Source organism: Pelmatolapia mariae, linkage group LG16_19, assembly GCF_036321145.2.
Source record: "Pelmatolapia mariae isolate MD_Pm_ZW linkage group LG16_19, Pm_UMD_F_2, whole genome shotgun sequence".
NCBI classification, from domain to species: Eukaryota; Metazoa; Chordata; class Actinopteri; order Cichliformes; family Cichlidae; genus Pelmatolapia; species Pelmatolapia mariae.
The window spans coordinates 45,615,176-45,643,169 of NC_086241.1; the positions used below are offsets into that span (position 1 = coordinate 45,615,176).

The 27,994-nt window shown below is 40.7% G+C and overlaps 1 protein-coding gene across 7 annotated transcripts; it reads left to right on the plus strand.

Annotated features, from left to right (window-relative positions):
• On the plus strand, window positions 1-27,556 carry larp1b (La ribonucleoprotein 1B). 7 transcript variants are annotated; one of them, XM_063498246.1, is made up of 20 exons: window positions 1-785; window positions 3,122-3,183; window positions 4,648-4,704; window positions 5,553-5,778; window positions 7,727-7,900; window positions 8,609-8,734; window positions 8,888-9,056; window positions 11,487-11,631; window positions 11,823-12,000; window positions 12,784-12,971; window positions 13,240-13,314; window positions 13,642-14,001; window positions 18,525-18,639; window positions 18,876-19,045; window positions 19,450-19,556; window positions 21,068-21,228; window positions 21,383-21,527; window positions 22,275-22,384; window positions 23,894-24,021; window positions 24,180-27,556. In XM_063498246.1, exons 1-20 carry the CDS (start codon window positions 413-415, stop codon window positions 24,450-24,452), a joined length of 3,342 nt encoding a protein of 1,113 aa, XP_063354316.1. In that variant the 5' UTR covers window positions 1-412; the 3' UTR covers window positions 24,453-27,556. The 7 variants fall into 7 exon arrangements, with proteins under 7 accessions (XP_063354316.1, XP_063354317.1, XP_063354319.1 ...); XM_063498247.1 differs by having other exon boundaries at window positions 18,879-19,045; XM_063498249.1 differs by having other exon boundaries at window positions 18,528-18,639.
• The last annotated feature ends 438 nt before the right edge of the window (window positions 27,557-27,994 follow it).

Below are 27,994 nucleotides of genomic sequence, written 5' to 3' on the forward strand. Positions count from 1 at the left end.
CCTGGCTGGTAGCGTGGAGTTGAAACCAGAGAGGAGGTCGCTGTAGTAGTTTATTTTTAAAGAAAAAGTTACAGAAACTCGTTGGAGAAAGAATAGAGTGTGAGTGGTTTACATGGTGACAAACTACAAACTCAGAGGTAATTATTTGTTCATATGAAACAGTCAATTAGAGTGAAAAACAACAACGTTTAGTTCGGGCTCGCTGACTTCTGCATGGTCGCTAGCTAGCTAGGACTTAGCTCCAAGAGCTACTTGGCTAGCTGGCTAGCGAGGTCCAGCCCAGAAGTTGTTTACCTCAACTTGTGGATGTGGTCACCCCTTGAGCTTTTCACGACTTTTCTTGGGGATAAGAGAGCAAGGACTAACAATTCACACTGGATTTAACACTGTGCGCTGTTAGGAAACTAGCAGGATGTCCACAGAGGTTGAGTGTGCTCAGGTTGACTCGGGTTTGACAGCGGCCAGCCCGAGCGGAGTGGTGGAGAAGAACCAAAACACGTCCCAGGGTGCTCACCTGGACAAAGGACAAGATCAGGGGCAGAAAGTCTTGGAAAAACAACTAGCGGACAGCCACGACTCCGGGGCTCCCAAGAGCCCAGCGGATATAGAAAAGGAAAGCAAAGAAAACTGTAAAGAAAACGACCAAAGTAGTAACGCTGACTCGGCTGTTGAGACGGTGAAGAAGAAAGTTGTTGAAGCGCCTCCGCCGAAAGTCAACCCGTGGACTAAAAGGACCACGGGCAGAGTGCCGGTCAGCAGTACCAACTCTAGCTCTCAAGACAAAGGTGAGACGGATTTGAAAAAAATCATGTATTAAGACAGATTAAACTTTGCAATATGGTAACAGCTGGCCACACAGCTCCCTCTGCAGCCGCAGCTATTAAACACGTTTTTTGCTTTGCAGCATTTTAGCAGCTTCACTGCAGAGAAATCAACATTAATCTCTGCTGCATAGCCCTGACATATCTCATTTAGGCTTATTTAGAGTTGAATGGAGTGCATAACTTAAATGTCAGCGCGGTCGAGAGATGTTGATGGGGGCATACTGCCCCCATCCCCCTCTGTGCTCGGATTGCTCCGTAGCACCACGTGTTGATTGCTGACAACTGCTACTTCTTTTAGCCACCACCGGCTAACTCTCGTGCTGCTTTCCCCCCTCTTGATCGAGGGTCAGAGCTGGTGTCTGTGAAGTGAAAGCACACGAAAACCTGAATGTGGGACGTAATCATTCTTAATGTCGTGCTTACATGCTTGACACTGTAAAAACAAACAAATAAATAAATAAGTAAGCGCCAAGACAGCCTGGCTAACTGTTCCTGCTGCTCTACAGGCACGTTTTGCATGTCCAATGGCCTGGCTGTCTGCAGTTCCTCCCACCGGCCAGCCAGCTCCTCACTGTCACTAGTAAAAGCAGAAGTATCAGAATAAAGTGGCTGAACAGGTGGAAAAGATAAAACGGGACAGGGTTGTAATCTAATGATTATATTTATTTTGAAAGAATCGAACAATTATGAGTGAGACCAGTAAATCGTTTGGTTTAGTAAAAAAGAAATTGACTTAAGTCACTTGAGCCAAGTCTGGAAAACATTGATAAGCTTCAAGTATTTTCGATATTAAATAATAATGGAGAAAAAAGTGAGGTTTGTAAATGGAGCTGCATTTAATTTGTCAATTGATTAAAAAAAATCTAAACATTCCTTCATTCCTATTCATTTCATAGTGACACAAATGGGTCATTTTTTGTGTCATGAATTTTTTTTTGCCTGATTGCTGATCATTTCTTAAAATCTGTTTCGTATTTATCATTTAATTTACTCATGTAATGTGGCAACCATAACAAGTACACATAACTAGTACACATAACTGTACACAGTACAGGGCACGCAAAAACAATGAGAAGAAAGAAAACCCATACTCAGGCAAAATACAGAATCAAATAACACCCTAAAAATGCACAGAAGAGTTTAAGCTTTATAAGACAGTGATCTTTTTGTGCATTTAAAGCTACAGCTAAAAGACATTTAGTTGACGAATAACAATACTGAAGTAGCAGGTCACTGATGGTACGCATAAGGTTTAACTGATTCCTCTTAGTGTTAGTAATAAATTAACCTGGAGACATCAACTTTGATGCTGAAAGCCTGTATTAAAAAATGGGGGTGGGTGGGGGTAGTAAAGCTTAAGATATTTGGAGGTATAGAAGGTAGGAAAAGTTTAGTTAAAAGAAGCCATCAAGCATTGTGGGATATGTGGGATGTAGGGTTCATGGCCGGCAATGAGGAGTAAAATTAAACACAAGTCTCTCTGTAATCTGTTTTCTAGCTCTGCTTCTATTAATCAGATATCACAACTGAATGCAATACTTTTCTATCTATAATATATAATCAGTTGATCATTTCAGTATCAACAGTTCATTTGATTGACTCATGAGGCTGCTGATTGGTCACTGAGTGATCGCATTTATTTTATCGTACACGTGACAGTCGACTCTGAAATACAGCTTTCTTGAGTTCAGACCGTTCAGCTAAATTTGAGTTGTGAATGTGTGTCAGAGCGCAGAGCAACCAGGAGGGAGCTATATTTTAAGCACACGACTCTGGCAAGACCACAGGCATCATTTTACAGCGTCACTGTACAACCAGTCTTATGGGTGGATGTCTGAAGGCTCATTCAGGCATACACCCATTCATATGGAAGCCTCGTCCCTGTTTCTCTTATCAATCTGACCATCCTCTGTCGAGCTGATAGGAGCTGTCAGGCTGCAGTGGGCCACTCCCAGGACGCAGCAGCCTGCAGAGACGCAGCCACATACCGCTGGTGCTGCCTGTGCACAAAACACCCTCAACAAGTCGTGTCACTTAGTCCATGGGGGGAGCACATTTATTCTTTCTGTACTGACAGAAATATCCGATGGTGTTCAAACACAGCAGAGCAGCGCATGCAAGAGTAGATAACTTGACTTTTTAACTGCAGTGTTGAGCAACCTTTCTCAATCGGAAACTTCCTCAAAGCTCTTCTTAAATTCAGAGAGTTGAAAAGGACTGAAACCCTTTGGATCTAGTCCTGTCCTGTCTGTCAAACATAATGACCTCACTCTCGGTTATTGATTGTGTATCCGCAGATCAGCAAAATGCTCCGAAAGTCGTCCGCGCCACCAAGCCCAGAACGAGAAAATCCAGCAAGGTAATCCTTTTTTACATTTCTGTCCTTTTCTTTAATGTCCATGCTCAGGTAAGTCTTGAAAATGTCACAAAAGAGATATACATCAACAGTTAGCACAAAAAGGGTCACATCTTACTAATTATTTCCACAGCAAAGTAACCACAAAGTGTTGTTGAATGTCTCGGCTAATATAAAGAGTGATGTTTTTGCTTGTAGTCTTTTCTTCCTAGCAGATAAACCACTATAAAATGATCACATGTTCACATTGCGTTGCCTGTGGATTTTCGTAGGTACTGACATTTAGAATGGGAAATAACCATCTGCTGATAGCCTGACTGTTAGCCGGTTTAAGCTGCTGACCTGTGGTTTTTGTTTGCTTTTCCAACCAGTTTTTCCACTGCAGTTACTTGAAGTTCACATTTAGAAGGGATTTGGATTATATGAAGATAATATCGTATATAAAATGGTCATGTTTACTGACCAAAAAAAATACATATTATGATTGTTAAGCAGGGGAAGCGTTTAGTAGTGCATCCGCTCAGTGAATCTTTAATTCCACTGAGGATTGATACACTGTGTTTTAAATACCCAGTTTATGTGCTTAAAGTGTGACATACTATCTTACCTAGTCATGCTTTTGCCACATATTGTGGGCTTTTATGTAACCTGAGGAATTATAACGCAACCTGCAGACCTTTCCTCATCAGGGTCATAGTCACAGTTCTACAGGACCCCATATTATCATTACTACACAGTTACTGAATGTTGTCTGGTAGTCATACACATAATAAGCAAACTGATGTTAAATACATTGAATCACCAAGCCTGGGCCCTTCATATGTGTTTAGAAAAATGTAACAAGTAGTTTCATAACTTTAAATAGTATTTCTTGCACGCTCGGTTTCTGTATTCACCACTCTTTACATATGAATAGAGTTTTGTGTTTTGTTTTTGCTGTGCTTATGATCTGTTACCTCTAATGACTGCTACTCCCTTTGTCGTATCGTGTCTCAAAAACAATAATTTGGGATGAACTGGAACAGAAGCTTTTTCGGTCAGTACTCATGCATTAGAGCAGGGGTTGTTTAAAAGCCTGAATCCCTTTAGGATAAAGTTAGTTGACTTTCTGTTTGATGCGCTTCATATCGTAGAATGGATATGGTTAGAGAAATCAGCATTTGAGTTTGTGTTTATTTTTTCTGCCCACCTTACTCATCACTTCTGGAGTGTGTACCATTGGTCTGCCTAACCTTGATCCCGTATCAGTTTCCCCAAATTTATGGAATTTTCAGCAGTGGAAATTGACTCACTATGTTTATCACGGTTGTTTGCAGTTTTTCCCCGCACACACACAGAGAGCTGACCTCCTTTTTCTCTATGCTGGGCACTTCAGTGCTACCTGCTCACCCAATAAGCAAATGAAAAGATTCCTGATCATTAGGTATCATCCTTTGAAACCTGACAGTCTTCCTTCCTCTTTCACAGTCAAGTGACTTCAGTGACATCACTAACTGGCCTACGCCTGGAGAACTGGCCAAAGAGGTATGATATGTGTGAATGCAACTTCTTTTACAAGCAATGAGAGCTTGTTTTCTGGTGCTTCTACTAGCTGCGTCAAAGATGGATTTATTTTTCCAATTTCTGCTCACTAGGTGGAGCGCTAGAAGCATTCTGAAGTGTTCAGGGTGTAGCTTTGCAGAGGGTTGGTGCAGGTTTTAAAAAAGGGGCTGTCTTATAGAATGTAAAAAGGTATTCTGGTTTTGATCTCACATGGTCAGATTTGTGATTGGGGGGGGGGGGATTATTCAGAACCCGATAAAGCTGAAACAGGTCTTCAGCTGACTGTGAAAAATTTAAACTCACCTCAGGTTCTTCTAACAACTACTTCAGGTTTTGTAAGGTAGAGGCGACAGCGGTGAAAATATAACTAACTAAAGGGACTCTAGATTTGTCCTTTTCTTCAGTCTCTGCTGTTTTGAGAGATTGATTCTCCAGCACTTAACCTTCAGTATAGTTCAAGATCTGATGAATTCAAAAAAGTTAAAAATATCAGGAAATATTTAAAAATCTTCAAATGTAAAGTTTGATTAACTGGAGAAGCACCTGATGTGTTTTTCATCACGAAGAATATTTAAGTTATTAAAAATGTTGTCATTGTCACAGTGTTGGAAATGAGGTGCTTGTTTCTGCCAGTTGTGTAGTTTTTTTTTTAAGCCTTAAGATTAAACTTGATCTGCATCTAAAAGAATATATTGTATATTTTCTTACTTGTGCAAAGAATTCAAGTTCACAGAGCAGGAAACATATTAGTAAAAGCCCACAAAATTGAAATTGTTCTATAAAGGTGTGACTAACAGCTGGTATTTCCCCCCCCCCCTTTAAAATTTTAGCAACAACAAAATGTCCTCAACAACAATGGAAAGAAGCCACCCTCTTTGCGCAGAGATAAGGAGAAGAAAAGAGAGCGACCAGAGAGAAAATCTGAGAGCAGCCATGATGGAGGTGAGAGCAAAGAGAACCAGGAGGCTCAGGTGGAGCCGATGGGAGAGCTGACCAAAGATGAAGAGTCAAAAGCAGGACAGGACGCCAAGAGTGCCAACCTGAGGAAGAGAGGAGGTATGGGAGAGCAAGTCATTGATGAGATGAAGCTTTGTCTCTCTCTCTTTCTCTCTCTCTTAAATGGTTTGGATAAGGCTAATGACAGTGGCTACAATCCTGATTGATTCTGATTCACACACATTTCATCACCGTCTTGTGAAGTTATTCATCTCCAGTATGGGTTTTTTTTTTTTTTTTTTTTTTTTTCATACAGATGTTTCTTGAGTTCCAAATTTGGAGATGCATGTTTTTCACTCGACTGTGATGATTTGTATTTTTTAGCATGTCTGTAACTGTATTAACTCGGTAATTGCTGGCTGGTGAAGACTGGTGCATGCTCTGCTGTGATTATCTTACGTGTTTCTCTTCCAATGATCCACTCCTACATTGTAAACATCACAGGCACCAATCTTTGTGGAAGCCATTCAGAGATAAGCTCCTACATTAACTCCTTGATGTCTAAACTAGAAGTGAAAAGTTTTGTTTCTAAATAAAAGAAAAGAAATCTTTAAACTATGTTTTGACCTAATATAGCGTTTAAATCAGCCGCAAAACTTAAATAATTTAAAATTTGAATCTGGGCTTAAATCTTTATAGTAATGAACAGTCAAAGTGTAGTGTAGGAGTGAACATTAAACAAAATGCAAAATGTACAAAATGCCTGAATCACATTGTTAATAAGAACTTTACAAGACTATGTAGAAGTAATTGACACAAATGTTCTATAGAGATGCAAAAAGCAGCTAAATGAAGCAACAAAATCTCAGACCTAGAGACAAACCAGTGACTATGTGGCAACCACCAGTTGCAAGGGAAACAGTTTTTCCCCCTCCAGTTGACAAGAGCTTGCTGGAGATTGATGGCAGTTGCCATTGTTGTGAAATCGATTTGCTAAAGCACCAGTCACACAGGCCTAGAGACCAAATACCTACTCCATGAACAGCTATAGCTGAAATTTCTCTAAAATCCTAAACTTTATAATTTCTTGCATGCACATATTCTGCAAGAGTTGTTCATCATATTGGATGATTGATAACCACCGAACACAAGCGAATAATGTGGATTCTCCGATCCAATGGTGAGTGGTCCTTGGAGTTTCCTGGCAGTCACTAGGTGAAATCGGTTAACACCCTAATAATACCTAATAACACCCAAAACCTAACTCTGATTACTTTGATCAGTAGTCCATAGTTTGCATGCTGGTCTATAAAAACTTGCTAACCCATCGGTAGTAAAACTTGAAAGAGTGCAACGCAAATCAGAAACAGAAAACCTTGTAGAAGCTGTGCCTTTTGAACCCTGTTGGTTGAAGCACTGAGGCGCAACTTAAACTCTGAAGGCAAACGCTCTCTGTTCCCGGTTTGTGTTGCACTTTTGTGTTCCACAGTTAGAAAGTAATTGGCAGGTGGGGATCATACTTTCTGCGTCTGCACGTCCGCTACAGTTTCCTTGAGTCCCAGTAACCTAAATGTCATTATCAGGCAGTCAGTGTGAGGGTCTGTGTGGATGGGCTATGCCTGCCTGGTTTTTTGGGGGTTTTTTTTGCAACCACACATACTTGGAGAATTGACATTACAGCCACAACGTCACAACTGGACACCGACTAGTCTCTAGGCCTGTGTGACTGAGGCATTATTCACTGAAGCTACAGCGTCACACATCCAAAATGGCAAACAAGTTAATGTCACATGGTTTGCAGTTATGTGGCTACAAAACCTGAATACAGAGCATTAGTACAAAAACTCTAGAAGCTATGGGTACATGAGAATAAAGACTTTTAAGTCCTTTATTTGCTAAACAAACCTGGAATATGATTAAGTAGTCATTCATTGCTATGATGAAAGGTTTACGCTGCAGTTTTAGTCACCATGGAGCTTTATTTCTGGATTTGATCTTTTTTATTTTCCCCCCCCCCTTTTGGACCAAAACTCTACAAGCTTTGTTTTCGGTGTGCAATCATCGTTAGGTAACAAACGTAAGTGGGTTTCTCTGCCGCTGGAGGAAGTGTCCCGGGATGATGATGCCAAGACGCCCGGCAGGGGCCCAGCACGCTCAGACACAGAGCCCATCGATGACTCGTCTGACCTCACGTCGCCTAATCAAACGCTCCATAATAACAGGGCGCATGATAGCACCAGGAGTAAGTGGCCACGAGCTCACTGTTTACTGTTCACGCCTTCAGTCTTTTTCTTTCTTCCTCACTTCGCTGGGCTGGCTTTGCTCTTTATTTCTCTGGTATCTTTTTAACATTTGCTCAGCAAGCTGCCATCTGTCTTTAGTGTCCACATGGCTTTTTTCCTACTGCATGGCTCAATGAAAGCATTACTTTTTTTTTTAATTTGGCGAATATCTTGCATCAGATGGATGATTTAAAGCTTCTTTGACATTTATTCTCATACAAATTGCCAACAAAAACAAATGTTTGTCATTTTTCCTGCAAATAAAAACAAATATTAAATGGTTTCAGATCTCTGCTATGAGAACAGGCTGCTGCTGCTTGTCATAAAGCTGTTGAGCTAACTGGATGTTGGTGGACATTTTTATGTTTTTATCATCTGTGCTGAAAGTAGCTCTTCTAGTTTAGATGATCTGGCTGTTATTAGGGTTCATTTACAACTTGTTTTTATATTGCAGCTTTAGACAGTTACAAAATATTATTGATTACAATTCTTTAAATTTACTTAAAGACGAGTACTATTTAAATAAAAAAAGAAGTTTACTTACATTGAGTTTCTTGTTCATCTCAACTTCTTAGTAGTTTTAAATCTAAAAGTTTAATAATGCCCTTCAGCGGTACATGGGAGAAGTTGTAGGCTTTGATCATGAGTGTATGTTTTCTTGCTCATAGGTTGGCGAAGAGAGCCGCGGGACTATGGCGACGATGCTACAAGCATTCGGAGCGACGGTGGGAGTGTTCGTGGAGGAATACGAGGAAGAGGGAAGGGACGTGGACGCGGAAGAGGTCGTGGGCGAGGTGCAGACTAGTGTTTTTCATTTATTGTCACACATAAATTGGAAGCAGAATCATCAGCAATGCAATTTCTGTCAAAGACAAGAAAATCCAGCTTTTTCAAGTGTTCTCTCTCCTTGATATGCCATTATTTCTTCCTTCTGTTTTGTTTTTTAGGGCGATATGAATACCCTCTTAACTTTGGAGACTCTCAGTCATCTGATGGCTCTGCTCAGGCCCCTGCAGAGTTTGGCACCAACATGGTTTACTACTACAATGATGGCAACAAATTCCAGATGTACACTGTGGATGAAAAGCTTCTTAAGGAATACATCAAACGGCAAATGTAAGAATTTAATACCTGGAAAAAATATTGTTCTGTCTTATGGAGGCTCTTATTACTTTTTACTATTAATAGCTTGATGTTCCAGCTTCATGAAGCATACTTCACATTTTTTTTAAAAATTGGTTATTTTAAACATTGAAATATTTTTTTTTCGGATTAAGTAGAAGGGTGTAAAAATCAGGTCATTTTGTAGTTTGCATTTCTCAAACAAATACCAGAGCAGGCCCAAATATGCAGCGCAGTCCATTCGCCAATTTTAGCATCTCAACCAGAGACATGTTAGTTGAACCAACAGTATTCCTTCAAGATGGGAATGCAACATGGAGTGTGGCAAAAGATGTTTGCTGCCTCTAAAATTTGGAACAGCTACAAACAAAATGGGTAGGTTACAAGAGAAACACGCATGGGTAGATCATAGTGAAATCCAAAGCATCAGGACAGAAAACACAGAAAAATGCACAACAACAAAAAAATGGATAGAAATATGAGGCAGTGTTTGTGGCAGAACTGAAAGGAATGTGCTGAACGAAATGGAAAAGCCAAAAAGAAAACCAGTACAAACACCTAAACGGAAGAAAACAATATGACAGGAGGTTTAACGAGAAACAACTGTGAACTGTGGACGATGGGACGAAAGTGATGATTGGCTGCTGAGATGATGCTAAACTTTTGTCTGCTGCTGTTCCAGTGAAACGCATACAGATGATTGAAGAAAATATTCCAAACTTCCTCCCTTTCTTTACAATGTGGAGTTGGATCTCAGGTGATGGGCCATGACAGGTCCTGTAGAGTTGATCTATCAAGATGATGATGAATCTTTCTTTTTATTAGTGAAGTCTACATCTCAACAAATTAATTGGGGCGAGTCCATATTCCTTTTCTTCGACTTCATCTGTTGAAAAAAAGCCATTAATTAAAATAAGTTTGAATAGTTTTTCATGAAGTATAATGTTCAGCTCTTAAACAAAACAGATGTGTGTCAGATCTGCAGCCACTTTCTACTCAACATTAACATGGTTAATTTTCATCTTATATACAGATACATTTTCCTTTTCAGTTTGTCTCTCTTTATATGAATAATCACATTTTCATAGTCAGTAATGACTTTTAGGTATCGTTAAAGCTAAATTTCCTGTTCTTCCTTCCCTTGTGTAACATATTAAGTGAAGTGTTTTCTGATTTTGTTGTTCTCTTATTTCCTCAAAACATTTCCTCGAGTATTCTTTTAAAAGTCACTCAGTTTAAGACCATAAATTCATTAACCTCCTAAGACCCGAACTCTTCCATGGCATGCATTTTTAATTTCTCTTTGATATTTGGGCATATTTGGACCCGATGAATGTAAAAACAAAGAATTACCAGATTTTTTTTTTTTACCTGATTTTTTTTTCTATTAAAAATGAGAGCCACATATGAGGATATTTGTTTAAAATTTCGATAGAACAGTAGCAGTATAATGTCCTCGTAAGTGGATATCAGGCCCTTGTAGAGCAAAATTGAGTATTTTGGTCTAAATAACCCAAAATGTGATGTCCACATATGTGGACGCCAGGTCCTAGGAGGTTAAGGTCTGTCTTTATTTCTGTAGTGCATTTTTCATACCAGTGTGATCAAAAATAACGTCTGAAAGAGATGAGATAGAAACTTCTATAGAAGATGGGTGAGGATGTCTCAGTACATGTATGATAGGCAGTGATCTGGGTTCAGGGTGGCCTGCAGGGGGCAGTGTCCACTGCTTGTCTGCCTGACACTTTTGGCCTCATTGCTGTTCAGACTGGAGGGTGAGGTGAAATCCTAAATATAGTCTGAGTGATTTGAAGGGGACAGGAGATGAATTATACCCAGGAGTGACCAGGGAAAAAACTGTTAGAGAGTGAGAAGGGGAGGAAGAACGGGTGAGGGAGGATAGAGAGGCCACTCTTGTCTTCTCCTTTCTCATCTCACTCAGCGTTATTCAGGGTGCTCACTCAGCCGACGTTACTCTGGCTGCTTACCGCCCGCAGGGTGGGCACTAAAGTGTGCCATGGTGATTTCAAATAGTGTGACAGGCAGTCAGCAGGGAGCTCTTCCAGTCTAGATATGGTGCTAAAGTCAGACTGTCTTTTTTTTTTTGGTAAGGATTATAAAAGAAAATATGATTTCTTAATATATATTTCTTTTCTACTTCTTTATATTAGTGACTTACAGGTTTCTACCTCAATACTAGACTGAAATGTTTCTGTAACACAGAGTATTGTAAATTCTTCGGGAATAGTTCCTGATTCCTGAAATCAATGGAGCCTCAGGGACACTGGCACAAATTTGCCAGCTTCATTAGAATACTTCAAAATGGGCAATCTGCTCCTTTACGGATCTCCTTCATGGACTGTTAAACAACTTTGTTTTGTTTGTGCTGGTGATTAAATGTATTATGTTGTCCTTCCTTTTCAGTGAGTACTACTTTAGCCTCCACAATCTGGAGCGAGACTTCTTCCTGAGGAGAAAAATGGACGCGCAGGGTTTCCTCCCCATCTCCCTCATCGCCAGCTTCCACAGAGTGCAGGCCCTCACCACTGACGTCAGCCTCATCATTGAGGTAACATCACATCATCAGTGTAAATGCTGCGTGTGCTCAGTCTGTAAAGCTACGATTTAACGTTGTTTTTAAAATAAGTGCGTGTGTGTAATTATTTATTTTTTATCAATGCTAATCTAAAAGTTCTTATATTCTTAACTACATGCCTTGACTTTAATGCTTGGCTCTGGTATCTATCTCTCATTTTGAAGGCTCTGAAGAGCAGCACAGAGGTGGAGCTGGTTGATGAAAGGATCCGCTGTAAAACAGACCCTGAGCGTTGGCCGATTCCCACCCCTACCACCGTTGGTTCCCCTCGCACCGACTTCTCCCAGCTCATTAACTGTCCTGAGTTTGTTCCTCGACAGACTCTCAATGCCACAAACTCCGGTCAGAATCCTAATGATATCCTCTCAGCAAATCTCATGATGTAGATCCATAGTGTGTATCCAAAACCCCATATATATTGAATGTTAGTACTTTGGGCTGTTTTTGCTATACAAAAATTAAGTTATATTTAAAGAGCACCGCTAAGCGGCCCCTTTGACACTGGGTGAACTATGAACACACAGTTTATTTTGACTCGGTTTTCACCAACCTACTGCCCCAAATATTCAGTTGAGCAGCAAATGTGGATTAAACGCAGCTGGAAGTGATCTCCAACAAAGACACTCCAAACATGACATTGCTGGAACACTTTACTAAATGAACCTACATATTTGGGAGCAATGGCTGCAGAAGCACAAGCATGGTATAAATCACAGTGGATAGAGAGACAGTAGACAGATTGGCTTTGAAATCATGAGATTTGTTGACAGTGTGAAAAAGCATCATCTGCATGCTTGAATGATTAATTCAGTCTAATTATTTTTATTCTGTTTTTTCATGCTAAATGAAACATTCATGTTTATGAATTTTTTTTTAATTTAATAATTAAGATGACGCTGTCTGGAAGTCATAAAAACAGGTTTTGATGGACACTTTGCATACAAGCTGACAAAGCTGAGCTAATAACAGGCAAGGCTGCCAATAGTCATCAAAAACAGTTCCGTTTCTCTAATATCAGTTATTGTTGAGTTGTTGGTATTGAGATTAAATGCACAGTTTTATGTTGCTTTGAGCTTTTTTGTTTTTTCACTCTGTACAAGGTTGACTGAGTGTCTGTGTTTTCAGCTTCATCACCTGTGAAGGCGACTCCTCCTGATCCTGTGCAGCCTCAGGACTCTGCTGACCCTGGCTCCTCCAGCCAGGAATCTCTACCGGCCACAGATGACTCCAAAGATGCCCTCGCCCCCAAGCCCGACCCTGACGCCTGGATCCAGGTTGAGAAACGTCATAGGCAGCCCTCTGCAAAAGCAAAGGTAGTGAGTGCAAAAAGGTGAAACGGGCCACTCCCCTCATGCCTGGGGTTGCTTTAATTTTGAGTATGTTATTATGGTAACTGGTAGAAATTATGGCCATAACAATCAGAACTAGAAGGGCACACACATTCACTCCTTCACCAGGTTTCATTAAATTAAAAGTTGTCACATATTTTCCATCTTTCATCCACATAATGTTTGTCTTCTTCTTTCCTCTGTGTTTACTGTCAACACCTTTCGCCCATCTCCTCCATCTTTTTCCTGGCAGTATGTCAGTGACGAAGTGTGCGTTGCCGGCTCTTCTCTCTCCACATCGCTCCAGCCTCACTGCCTTTCCTCTGCAGTTGAGTATTTCCTCCAGCACTCACTCATCCAAGCTTGTCCTCTGCCATTTCTTCCATGTGCTTCTTTTTCACTTAAATATTGCATGTCTGTTTCTTTACTTCACAAATTAACTCGATAGGGGATTAGTTATACCGTGTTACAGCTAAGTCCTTCACAAAGTTATAATTCAGATTTTATGCTTTAGAGAGATGGTCGCAATGAACCTTGTGGTTGTTTTTGGAGTGTGCAAAAACATCATATTTATTATGTGTAAGTTTTACACCTTGTTTCCAGCAGGTCTTGTCTGTTCCTTTGTTAATGACTGTGTATTCACTGTGTTGTCTAGGGGGATAGTAAAACGCCTCCTCCCAGCCAGCAGCCTCCTCCACAGGCAGAGCCCGACCAGGAGGAGCTGGACTTCATGTTCGATGAGGAAATGGAGCAGATGGCGGCCAGGAAGAACAAGTTCACAGACTGTTTAGATGAGGACGACTCGGACTATGAGCTGGATGACCAGGATGTGAACAAGATCCTCATCGTCACCCAGACTCCACCCTACCTCCGTAAACATCCCGGTGGGGATCGGACAGGTAACCATGAGTCCCGAGCTAAGATTACTGCCGACCTGGCCAAAGCCATCAACGACGGGCTGTACTACTACGAACAGGACCTGTGGAAGGGGGAGGAGCCAATCGAGTGCATCAAGGTAAGATGAACGTGAAAATCATACTGTACACGTTACGTTAATGGTGGATTTTAAAGTCTTAAAGGCTAGACTGTAATGCACTCGTATGGCATCAGTGAGCGCTGTATATTTTATCTATTTTAAAAGTTTATAGATGACTGAAATACCACACCAAATACTCAAACTCCCTTTTTAAAAAAATCCAAATAAAGTCATTATCTTCTAGAAGATGATGTATGGATCAAATATCCTCATATGGGGAAAATTATTTTTACCTGCTGGACATACAGACGACCTGCGTTTTTAGATCAGTACGCAGCATTTTCTGCTTGGAACTGACAGCTAATAAAAAAGTCTTAAAGTCATCATGTAGCATGTTGGAGCAGGTCTGCCAGAGAGCGGTTTAAAAAAAACTGCACTGACACTAGAAAAGGAACACCCAGTACAGACGTGCACGTACAGCACACAGCATAGCAAATCATGCCTGAACAAACCAGCCTTTGCATCTCGCTGCTATTCACAGAATATTGCTCAAGTTTCGTATGTGTTTGCATATTTCAGTTCTAACGTAATATCCATGGAAACATTGACTCTAACTTGATTTTAGACGTTGAAACAGCTTTGCAGTTGTTAGGAAATACTTTGGATCATGCTAAGTTAGCTGTCTCATTATCATTCCAGGATTTGTGCTAAGCTTGTTTTGGTGTTGCATGGGTGAAATTCTTCTGAATTTTGACTGGTGTAGTGGGCTTTATATGGTGATCACATTTAAACTTTATAGTCTGAAATTATTTAGACTTAACACTCGAGTCCAAAAGGTCTAATTGGACTTTGTAATGAGGTTGTTACCAAAACTGAGAATTAATTAAATAAGAACTTTTATTGTAATATTTACAAATTTTAAAGGGTAAGAAAACCTGGTGTGCATCAAGCCATCACCATCCCATCCAGTTATTCAGTCACCATCACTGTCACAATGTTTGATGGCTTGGAATTCAACATATTGTTGAAGGCTATCTAAGTGCACCCACCCTGCTCTGTGGAATAGAAGTGTCTTTGAGAAGTTAATACAGATCAGGCTATACTACGTATGCACAGCCAGTGGGTAGAAGCTATAGACTCAGCAAACCTGGAGCCCAGACTTCTTTGATATAAACTGTTAGGTAGTTGGAGCAAAAATACCCCGAAAGGCACAGACAACTGTGTCAGCATCCTTCTGTTAACTTCCAGCCTTTATATTTTTTTAAATAGGTGAGGAGTTGTCAAAGAAGAAATCAGTTAAAGAGACCAGAAGTGTTTTTATTGGTCCAATGTGCTGACTCAGAAAGTCACCATAAACTTTTGTATTATCAGCGAATCCTCAGTTTCCGCCAGATTTGATTTTGAAGAATTTATCCAGGGGAGTTTTCTTGTGTTTCCACAGCTCACAAGTCCTGCTTTAACTTTTGAGTTTCATGCATTGTGTTCTAATTCTAGCAGTTATAACAGTGTTACAGTGAGGGTGGCTGTAGCTCAGGTGGCAGAGCAGGTCAGCCACTAATCAGAAGGTCGGTGGTTCGATCCCAGGCTGCTCCAGACTGCATGCCAAATATCCTTGGGCAAGATACTAACCCCATGTTTGCCTACTGGTGGTGGTCAGAGGGCCCGGTGGCGCCAGTGTCCGGCAGCCTCGCCTCTGTCAGTGCACCCCAGGGCAGCTGTGGCTACAATGTAGCTTGCCATTGCCAGTGTGTGAATGTGTGTGTGAATGGGTGAATGACTGAATGTAGTGTAAAGCGCTTTGGGGTCCTTAGGGACTGAGTAAAGCGCTATACAAATGCAGGCCATTTACCATTTACAGCTACATTTAGCACAATATACATGTACCATATTGTTCTTTTAAATTGTGTTTTAAATTGTATTGTGATCAGATCACAATACGTGATCAGCAGACTGCCACATGATGGATCAGAAATCTAATGCTGGGCTGAAAAATGAGTCTGTGTATGCTTGTATTGTAACCATTTGACCAGGGTCCTTAAAACCACACAAAGCACTCTGCTATGGTTGCATTAGGGCTCATATCTCATAACCATTACTGTCTGCACCACCTCTTCAGTGATGATCATTGTGATGTTGCACTGTCTGAAATTTCTGTCTTATACAGCAGGAAACACAATTGCACATACTAGAGTGGATATATAGACGGTATATGATTGAATGATGCTCTGGAGCATTGGGGTAGCCCTTGGTTGCTTTCAACTGTAGGTTTCCTTTAAAGCGTAAGCACTACTGGCACTCATGCCACTTTGACATGAAGACATTGTGACAGAGCTGTTAAACCTCACACTGTGCAGAGGAGGGACAAAAATAAATGCACCATTTACTGTCCACTATACAAGCCTCCAGACTACAGCTGCTTCCAGAGCTCAGCGACCTCCTTTTTGAAAGCTGCCTCTTCTGTGGATACAGTGCATGTACAAACTCTAACTATAGGTCACACAGCATTATGCAAGCCTTACATTAGAACAGAACTATAGCACAGCACCAGTGTATATTCAGGTTTTACAACACTACAGCATCGTATAATGTTGATGGCCAAACCTCAGTAGCAGGTCACCATAAATCACATCATCAGTTTAAAACACTTTGATCCCATTCATCAGCATAGATGATGTAACCTTCAGTTACATGGAAGTGGATCAGTAGGTGAAAAGAGACTTTTATGGATTCAGAACAGAACAGAAATGTCTGCTTGTTTTTTACCAGCATATGAAGGGTGTTCTCGTAGTGGAAGAAAAAACAGAAGCAGACTTAAATCATTTAAAGATGTTTAATTTGGAAACACATTAAAAAATCTTAATTAATAGCTTGTTGTACTCAGAAGTGTGATTGTTATTTAAATCCATATAAAATGCATTCTGGTCAAAGTAATTTAGTTTGTAATTTGCAAGAAGTAGGCTTGTTAATGTTATTTTGGTGAACTGATACATTATTTGATTGCATGTTTTGCCTATTAAGAGACACGGCCACTTTCCTAGAGCCTAAACAAACAAAAGTAAAGATAGAAAGGCAAACACAACAGAACACAAGCAGTGATATAAACCACCAACATTATAAGGACACTTGAAGAAAGATTGTATTGTTTGGATTAACTAAATGCAGTTTTGCTATGTACCGCAGTGTTTGCTGGTTATAGCTTTTCAAAGCATATAAAATAATAAGTATCTGTAGCTTATGACAAAAATAAATAACTCAAACCTCTTGCAGCAGTTGTTAAAAGGCTTATTTTATCAGGTCAACTGTTCCAAATAAATTTGAGATGCATGTTAGAAAGTGGGTCTATGATTTGTGTGCATCCGTATGTAAAATTTGAATTAAATGAGCATTAAATTATCAATGACTTTTCTGTAATCAGCTAACTGTTTTTTCAGCTAATCACTTACAAGAAAAACTGATGTCAACATTTCTATCAGTGGAGAAAAGTCTCTGTGTAGTATTAGTAACAGGACAAAAGGAGCACGATGAGGAGTTGATGCACGGGCTGTGGAGAAGTGTTGGGTCAGAAGGTCTACAAAGGGGAACTGAAAGGAGAGAGTAGGAGTCATTAGTTGACCTTTAATACCAAACAGTTAGAGCAGCAGGTTAAACATCAAGAACTCTCACACACTGCCACCTCATCACTGGCAGCGTCAGAGCCGTCCACAACTCACAAAGACAAAAACATATCTGTTACACTCAGCAAGAATCATTTAATCCTGCATCTGTCAACAAACTGGGGGTGTAAAATCAGAGCAGAAGTGAAAGCTTGCTGGAATAACGGTGACCAAAATGACAAATGAAGCCAACCACAAAAGCAGAATCAACTATAAAAATCTTTATTCAAACTGCTCTGTGAAAAAGTTTAACGGGGTCAGCTCATTCATGGGCTCAAGGGTTGGTCAATAAATAAAGCATGTGGGAAATGTTTTGCCTGAGCACACATGCACCAAGGCCACCTGCATATTTTTCTTCCCCCTCTGTCTGGTGCTGACGTGTAAAGTACAAAGTCTGCGACACATGTGCTGTGTGTCACACAGGCCTGCATGGCTGCAGCTGCTGGTGTGTGAGTGTTTTTTATCACCATAGGGAACTGTTATCAGTTTAAACAGCCTGTAACGTCCATTGTAGTATCTGAGGGGAAGTGCAGAAATCCTTTATTGATTAATTTAACTTAAAATTGAGATTTGTCACTAGGAAATCAACTAAATAAGAAGATTGTTTTCAGGGCTGCAGTGAATTGCTTCGTGTTGGATCAATAATTATATTACTTTGTTTAAGAGCTTAAAAATATCAGCCTCCAGCTCATCTCTTATGCTTTTTGTTACCTTATCAACAGGATCATTTGTTTTATCTGTGTTCGGTTCAAAGTGCAGCATTAATTGTTGTTTTTCTGCTTGGATAAAAGATGATGATCTCAAGGCCATGTTAAAGTAGTGCAAATTGTAATGATCAGTGGTCATCTAACTCTTCTTTTTTTCTTTTTTCTTTTTTTTTCCCCTTTTTGTCACATTTCTGCTCCCCAGCAGGAAGTGGAGAACTTCAAGAAGCTGAACGTCATCAGTAAAGATGAGTTCGACACTCTCACCCCCAAAGCGCCCGTTGACCCAAACCAGGAAGTCCCTTCTCTTCCCATGCCAGGTGGGGTTTGTAGAGTTGTGGTGAAGCAGGTTTCATATGAGCGAGCATCCTGTGTGCTACCTTCTGCAGTTTAAATCACACCCCTCTCACACGGCGGTGCTAGTGTAGGACGTGATTTTGTTTGTATTATGGGCTTTTTTTGTGCATTGTAGACATAAAGATGGTAGATATTCAGATAATTACCTGACAGTAAATATAAATTGATAACTTTTTGGGGGGAATGATGGGCTTCTCAGCAGACAGTGGAGTAGAGTTGGCTCGTTCTGTGCCCACAACGGTCCCACAGTCGCCCAGAGCTCACCAACCCCGGACCCCCAGAACCCCTCGCACCCCCGGACGCCAGGACCCCAACAAGACGCCACGCTTCTACCCTGTGATGAAGGAGACCGGCACCATCGATGGACAGGTAAGCTCTCTGTGTCCGTACATACAAGGAGTAGCAAAGCTCCTCTTTATCTGCCAGACTTCAGATCAACAGATGGATTGATGTCTGTCAGCAGGCTTGCTGGTGAAACTTTTCCTTTCCCTTGTTTGTTTGTTTGTTTGTCCTAACTCTTTTTTTTTTTCCACATGTGCATAACAGTAAGAGTGTGGCCACTCCTACAAATACAAGCAGTGGCTGCCGGTTTTCTATTTGTGGTATCACATTGGTTTAAAAGATCAAATATGTAAATACTGAATGAATATATCATTCCTCGCTCCTTAAACTAAAATAAAACCATGAAACATACAAAGTAAACTAAAAATGTCAGGCAGCACAGCCGCCCTGTGCCTCATTTAACCAGTGTCCTGTCCTGATGTTTGTTCCAGACGCCCAGGAAGAAGAAGACGAGCCACAGTTCGAACCCTCCCCAGGAGGCTCACATAGGCTGGGTGATGGACTCTCGCGAACACCGACCGCGCTCTGCGTCCATCAGGTCTGACTTTCTCATTTGAGTGTAATTTGGTTTTTTGCTCATTTGGCCGAAGGACCAGTTAGCTTATGCTATGGCAATAGGGCTGCTCAATTAATCGAATTTTAATCGTGATTACGATCTGGGCTTTCAACGATCATTAAAAATGACTGAGCCGATTATTAGCTCCTCCTCTCGCGCTGCTCCGTGTGGCAAATCGAGCGCACCTCTCTGCGTTTCGAACACGCGTCACAACAATTAAGAGGACCCGAGGGAAGCTCGGAAAGCTAAGCAGAAGTTATTTGGTGAGGAGGGGATAATGGCTGCTGAAGAAAGAATGTCGTTGGTTGAAATGAGAGGTAAAACGACTTAAGTGGTGTGGAAACATTATGGGTTCGCGGAGTCAGACGTGGATCAAGTAGACATAGTGTGGAAACTTTGCTACGGTGTCATAGCTGCACCACAGAGCAACACTACAAATTTATTCAATCATTTGAAGACCGCTCACAAAGTGACAAACGATCAAACAATGAAGGAACATAGAGAAAAACTCTTGACAACACCTGCTTCATCCTCACAGACTTCCATTCACGCTACCCTGTACAACGCAACTAAATATCCCACCAGCTCCCAGAGACACAAACGCGGTAACGTTTCCCTCGCCAAAGACCACTGCTCAATTAACACGGTGAACAACCAGTATTATGCAGTATTTTGAAGTTCACCAAACATAGATGTTTACATTTTTCATTTATTTTTTATATTGCAAACATTTGCACTGTTATCAGTATTTGCACACTATTTTATATTATTTTTTGACATCTTTAAAGCCATTATTCAATACATTGTTATTGTTAAATAAATATCGTCAAATAATCGAGATCTCAATTTCAGTGAAAATAATCGTGATTATCATTTTTGCCATAATCGAGCAGCCCTATATGGCAAGGCACCATCCATCCCAATACAAGGATCGCTGCTCCTCCTACGGTCAGAGTTGAGTCAAACGCACACAATTGCCACCTGATGGGTCTCCAGGTCAAAGTCACGTTTGTTGTTTTGTGGGAATTAAATAGAGAAGTGCTTCATGAGCCGGACGAGCTGCTATGTCAGTGACATTTTCTTTTTTATGGCTGCATTGATGGTGCCTGACAGGTGACGAGCAAAAAGTAGAACCCACAAGGAGCGCTTCCTCATATCACCCTGCCAGGCATTCTCAATTATATGTCAAGCAGTTGTTCTGCTTGACATATAATCCTTTTTATGAAAAGAAGTTGGTGCTAATGTGATTTACACAAAGTTATTTAAAGAAATCCACTTTTGGTAAGGAGTGTTGGAGCCTTATTCCACACTTTGTTTTGGGGTTTTTTGTCATCATTGGCTCATTATCACCTCAAACAGAAATGAGACAAAAATCTGGCTTTTTGTTTTGTTAGTCTAGATTTGTTTTAGTAAGGTTTATCTAATAAACTGGCAACTAAATGGTTCCCTGTTGCCTCTCAAACATCTTTTTTTCCTCCTTCCTCCTTCCACAGCAGCTCCAACGCCTCTCCATCAGAAGGAGCCCCGCTATCAGGAAGTTATGGCTGTACCCCTCAGTCGTTGCCCAAATTTTGGCATCCATCCCATGAGCTGCTGAGGGACAATGGCTTCACTCAACAAGGATACCACAAGTACCGCCGACGGTGCCTTAATGGTACAGAGACCTCTAAAAACCTCCACAAATACTGCTTCTAAGTACTCCTCAGCTCTAGTACACCACCACGTACTCAAAGCTTTGAGAAAGAAGTACCGAAAACAAGATGAAATGGTCACCTTCTCTGTTTCCTGTTCTTGATTTTTCCCTTCAGAGCGAAAACGGTTGGGGATTGGCCAATCTCAGGAGATGAACACTCTGTTCAGGTTCTGGTCCTTCTTCCTCAGGGACAACTTCAACAGGAAGATGTATGAGGAGTTCAAACAGTATGCTGTAGAAGATGCCAAAGACAACTACAGGTGAGGAGGACATTTAAATCCTGAGCTCTGTGTCTGTGCCCTAGGGATAAGAAGTAAATGTCATTCATTAATGAAGCCTGCAGAGAAGCAAACAGCAAACACAGACTGCTTTGTTTGTGTCACTTATCCGCAAAAACAACCACACCCTAAAAAACGCCCTGAAGCGTTTTTTGTGTTTGTGTCTCACATAGTGGTGATAGTGACTCTGGATTAACAAGCCACTTCCACAGATTGAAAGACTTATTGATGTTATTCAAGAATTGAAGCGCCTGCAGGTTTAAGCAGTGTCATTGTTCGATAGCATGAGGTTAAAGGTGAACACTGCCTCTGTTGTGACTCTAAAGGGCTTTTTATACACCAGTCAAACCTAAATTCTTGTTTAAAGAAGTGGGTAGCTCAGCCCTGCCTGTTGAAGTGAAAGTGCCTGTAGTGTAAGGGTGTAGCAGCCTCATAGTCTCTTCCTGCTGGAGCTCACCCTGTCTGAACCAGAAACCAGTATACTTGTCTGTCTGGTTCCTCTGACAGCTTCATTACAGCTGTAAATAATCCACGAGAGAAGGGAATCCATTGTTGTGAAATGTTGGAGATGCACTGTGAGAAAATGGCTGGGTGAAAATGCAGCACTGACAGCAAAGAAGCTGCATCATTATGTGCACACACTAACGTCTATAAGCAAGGTTTGAAGCTCGGTGATATTTGTTTGCTTGTAACTCAGAGTGAAAGGAAGTGTTTGTTGTGTCCCTGCAGGTACGGATTGGAGTGTCTGTTCAGATACTACAGCTACGGTTTGGAGAAGAGATTCAGATTAGATCTGTTCAAAGACTTTCAAGAAGAGACCCTCAGAGACTTTGAGAAAGGTAATAAACATGAAATGTAAACAGGCTCTCCCAAATGTCAGCTGCTGCTTTCACTAATGTAGCAGATTCTTCTGAATAAATCCCATATTCAGTGATCGAGTGTATGAGTGTGAGAAGTTAATAAATGCTTCATAAAAACACCAAAATTCTAAACATTCTATTAATATATTCAGTATTTACATATAATTAAATATAAAAATGCTAAAGAAGGCCAACATGTGACTTAGCTTTGGTTCACTTGACCCTCTCAGCTTAATGTGGAAGTGTGTAAAGAGAAGAGGGCATTAATGTAGATCTCAGTCCATTTCAACACTGACTCAGTGAAGCAAACAAACTGTGGTTGTTTTTGTTTAGACTCAACCAATCTTTGAAAAACATTCTGCTACAGTACATGTGGCGTGTATTCCCTCTTACCTAACCCCTAATAGTATTTGTTATATTAATTTTATGAAAATGCAAGTAGCCGGTATTAGCAGACTAAATTAAAAGAGCTGGCTTTCAGATCAAAGTAGATCTGAGCTGTTTAAATCGGCTAGTTTGCATTCCGATTCTTGCAAGCACTCAAGATTGACTTCAGTTTTACTCAAAGACTTTTAGAGTCTTTTAGAGAGTTTTTAATTTTTAATGTGATTACAAATGAGTTTACCTGCAGCATGTTTCCAACACATTTAATGAGAGAGCCCCTTGTTTAAAAAGCTACACTGAGCGTGCAAGCATGTCTGCATACAGACAGATACAGAATGAAAATCTAAAACCTACATGCAGTCTTTACCCATCAAATATCTGATGGAACCACATAGCAAGGAGGTTAAAGACCCAACTGATATCTCACTGTTAAGTCTGTTTTTTCTCCCCCTCCATTTCCTGTGACTGCTCTACTCACAGTGTAGCAGTAAACGCTATACATAGCGTTAGAATAGGGCTCCAATTCTTAAGCCCCTTTTGCATTAGTACCTACTCAGATCGCCTCAGCACAGTTCACCACGGTTTTTTAAGGGTTTTGCATTAGGTCATAGTACCTGGTACTTTTTTAGTACCTGCTCAGCCGGGGTTCCAAGCGATCCAAGTAGGACTGCATGTCACCAATTGGCTGGTCAGTGGCATCATGAGAGCGCCTCGTTCATGAAACTCAAAACCGCCATTTTTCCAACCCGGCAGCGTGGTCCTCGATTCTGATGAAAAGCCACAGACACAGACAGAGTATATATACAGATACATCCTTGCCTCGACGTCCACTTTTATTGTAGCACCTATGTTGCATTTAATTATGTCACAGGACACTCGGACACATTGCTATGACAATGACCATGCACATTAGGAGGTACAAAATTGGAATGGAAAACCAGTTAATCCAGTGGTTCCCAAACTTTTTTTTTTGCTGGGCCCCCCTTTGTTTTTCTTCTTTTGATACAAGTTGACTAGAAAAATGTCCCCTACATTTAGGCATTTGAATTTTACCTAGAATTCAACACTGAATGAAACTGCTCTTCCTTGCATTTCCCTTTCCAGGTCAGCTGTATGGACTAGAGAAGTTCTGGGCCTTTTTGAAGTATTCAAAGATAAAGAACCAGCCTATTGATCCGAAGCTGCAGGAACACCTCTCGCAGTTCAAGAACTTGGAGGACTTCAGGGTGGTGGTGAGTGTCTGCTGGCTACAAGTTTGAAAGGATGCTTCATGTTATCTCCACACTAGAGTGCTCTTTACCTGCAAGTTAAAACAGGTAAACAATTCTCGTGAGTGATCTATTGTCCCACGCGTAGTTACGCTTTGTTTTCCTGTGATGACTCTCTGCAGCCCCCAATAGGAGACGATGGCAGCAGGAGGAGGCGTACCTCGTCCTCGGCTGGGGATGAAGGGAGGCGTCGGAGACATCCTTCCAACACTACCTCAAAGCCCGCTCAGGCCTCCAAATCCTCCAGCACTTCAGCTGAGTCTGCCTCAGCCTCCGCCGCTGCACAGACCACACCCAAAGACAAAGCCCAGAAAGCAGCAGCGACAACATCTGCACAGGGCAAGAAGACAGAAGCCAGAGCTGGGAAGAAGGAAAGTGGTGCACCAAATAAATGAAGCTCCCCTCCCGTAAGCGTGGGTTTGAAAAGAAACAAAGTGGGGCGGCTGCAGCACTCATTCATTTCAGAGGCAAACTGCTTGGGTGTGAAGAGAGACTGAGCGTGGTTGATCCAATTTGATTGTTTTTATCAGTGCATTTCATTTAAAAGCAAGCATAGGCAGCGAGCTTGAATGTGTTCACCTGACAGCTCATAACGTTTACAAAAATAAATGCATTCCCTGCATTTTGCCTTTTCAGATGCCAAACTATTCAACAAATACTTTGATTTCAACAATATGTAAGCCGCGCTGGTCTATATAGGGCTGTTAAACTGTGATTCTAGTTTGCCAAGATAACAGACACTGCACACAGTGTGACTAATCGGATACAGCAGGATGTCGGGTGTTTTCTCATTAAGTAAAATAGTCCGCATTCTGCTTTTTTAAAAGTCTTCCTAATTGATTTTTTGGGATTCAGATGTGTTTAAAATTGAAAACAGTTGCAGGTTTGTTTGTTTGTTTTTTTCTTTTCTTTTCTGAGGATGTAAACTTCTGTTTTTATCATGACAATCAAAGTTGAGTCTTAAAGTGCCCATATTATCATTTTATTTTGGGGGGGTCTGCTAGATTAGGTTTACATGTTTTTCCCCATTCTGTCCATTATTGCAGCACCGTCTGTCTGTAAGGCTCTGCTTTTAGCTCCTTTCTGTCCGGAAAAGCACAGTCTCTGGGAATTTGGCTCCATTAATGCAGTACATGTGATCATGGAGAGTTAAAGAAACAAGCGTGATCGTAACATACACCATGCTAACACTAAACCATAGACAGTATAAGAGAATGATGCAACTTTTAGCTCTAAAGAGTGAAGCCAGTGTGGAAGTGTTTTATCTCTTTACCCCTTTAAAGCCTACTAGAAGTAACCCTTGATGCTCTTGTGGGAGCCGAGTGGTTCCTATCATATTTCATGCCTGCTGCCACCCAAGATGACTGGGTGTGCAATAGACGGTAGTGAGGTTGGTCTCTGCCTATGCAGCTACCCTCGGAGAAACCCAGCAAACTATTGTAATGGTCGTTAAACCACGTCTTTATTGATATGTACTGAGGTATCAAACCTCGTCATTAAGGATACAATGAAAGTAGATAAATGTTGTCTTTATGAGGAAAAGAGCTAAAACTATTTGTTTTAAATAGCCACCAGGGGGCAATACCTGTGGCTGCAAAAACATATGGTCCTATAGAAGTCTAATGGAAAAAAGCCCTCGGATTTGACAAGTGAAAACACTTTCCTCAATCACCCAGTTAAAGAAATCCTAGAAGGTTGAATGTGTTCATCTGGAGGTAGCATTTTTTTTTCTGTGGGAAAAATGTCTCATCCCTCATCCAGGACTGAGAAAGTCACTTGGATGAATGAAGATAATCAACTTTCTAGGACTTTCCTGACGAGCTCACAGTGTCAGTTGTTTATTTCGGGTCATGTTGAATACAAAATTAGGTGATAAAGTTACTCACTCATTCACAAGGTGTCACCGCAGCGGGTCGTTCCACATGTTTGATTTGACAGATTTTTACACCGGGTGCCGTTCCTGAACCGACCCCAAAGAGATTTGTGTCTCCTCTCAGAATTGAAACTGAGATCTTCCACTTATTAGTTAAATGAGGTAAACCACTGTTGTAAATTTTGGTCGTGCTACGTTTCAGAAAGGAGGATTATCCAGGGTTTGCTCACTTGTAGGTGACATCACAGTGGCTATGTCCATCTTTTATACTGTCTGTGCACATAGTAATATTGCTTGCTTCATCAGTCTTAGTCATTCACACTCAGGTCCCTTAGAATTCTTTTCTTCTGGCTTCCTTCATACTCATCCACAACAATGACAAAAGAGCCACATTAAACCTGCCAAAAAGAACTGTTGCTTTTCTGGGGAGATGTTTAGCAAAGTGTAACCATACTTGTGAATGTTCAGCTCTGTCTTTCATTGGCATCAGTCTGTGTTTGTGCTGCATGGTGCTGCTGAGAGAGCTCGTACCCCTCCCACACAGGCTCTGATAGCAAAAATTCATCATGGAGAAATGTTTATTGTTATTGCAATTGAGAAAGGGAGTGGCTGAGATCAAATGTTGTTGTGTTCATGCTATTGCCGTTTAGGGCATTGACTGTGAGCTGACAGTGACTCACAAAGATGCACTAATGCCGTGCACAGTCATAACCTGTGCGTGCCTGTCCGTTAAAAGTGACCGCTACTCATGTGTGGTCACATTACGCCTGTAAGATTTTAGTCTGAGATTTTACTGAAAAGTGAAAAGGTGCTCTTTCACACATGAAGCTAACATGTTCAGATACTGTCGGGGGGGGGGAATGGTTGACTGACTACAGCTACAAGGTGGACATTGTTACAAGTCATGGAAAAAAGCCTAGACTGTAAAAGAGGCATTTCAAGTAGTTCATCAGGAGTGAGGACTATTACAGACTAAAGGATAGAGGACAAACCAAAAAAAAACCATAATAGGGGCACTTAAAATTAGTGAAGGACTCGCACCAAAGCTGCTGCTCCATAACAATGTTTATTCTCTCTGACAGACATTGCAGCTAAACTACAATGTTTTAGTTTTTGTTTAATTTACAGCCTGCAAAAATTCATCTGGGACACTTGACGTCCCATTTTACAACCAGAAGTAGTATAATTTATTTTTATTTTTCCATGTATTTGATGGATGGAATAGTCTTAGGTAAGCATTGCAGTTCTTAATTGCTTTTTGCTATTGAATAAAATAAAAATGTTTAAAAAAATGTATAAAAAAAAAAAAAGTTTCTGCTGGAATAATGGGTGTGAGCTAGCATCATAAAACTACAGTATATTTTAGCTTGAAGTTTATATTTTGTTTGAGGCTTGGTGCTCTAGAGCACTTTAATGATTAACTTTCCTTTTATTTCACCAATGAACTTAAAATGTGTTTTAGAGCTGACTTTAACGGGAAAAAAATGTAAATACTATAAAAAATCATTTTGCCATTATTCATTTGATTTTTGAGAAGTGATTTGTTTTATTGGTAGTGTGGTGTTAAGTGTGTTTTTAGGGTAAAGCAGTGCATGTTGATGAATTGTAAAATGCAAAAAAATATAAAATACTGATTGTACAAAATTGTGTTTGTGTGATCTGTCCTACTTTATCTCTCCGACTCCCCTAACTCTATGGGGTTTGTGCTTTTTTTTTTTTTCTTTTTCCACAGCCAAGTCGCCTCTCCTGTTAAGCTAGTTTTTGTTGTCAAATCACAGCTCGCACCTTTTAACAGCCTAAAGAAGCAATTCATACTGAAAAGTGTGTGCATGGGTTCGGGGAAAAAGCAAAAACAGAACAACTCCAAAGGAATCCAAAGACATCTTGTGACTTAACGTCAGAAAGTCCAATATTGAGGAATTATTGTCAGAAATCATTTCCCATGCAGTTTCTTGGGAACAGCAAATTTACCAGAGAACTAATCTCACTAATCCTTAACTAAATATTTGAAGAGGTTTAGAGGAAAATTATTTTTCTAATTATTCCTTTACAGATCCCTGCAGA

Bases quoted from the DNA above. Each gene is read 5' to 3' on its own strand.
- larp1b (XM_063498246.1), top strand. From the start codon at position 413: ATGTCCACAGAGGTTGAGTGTGCTCAGGTTGACTCGGGTTTGACAGCG. The intron at 7,901-8,608 runs GTAAGTGGCCAC...TCTTGCTCATAG, and splicing joins GGCGCATGATAGCACCAGGA to GTTGGCGAAGAGAGCCGCGG. The intron at 24,022-24,179 runs GTGAGTGTCTGC...GACTCTCTGCAG, and splicing joins TGGAGGACTTCAGGGTGGTG to CCCCCAATAGGAGACGATGG.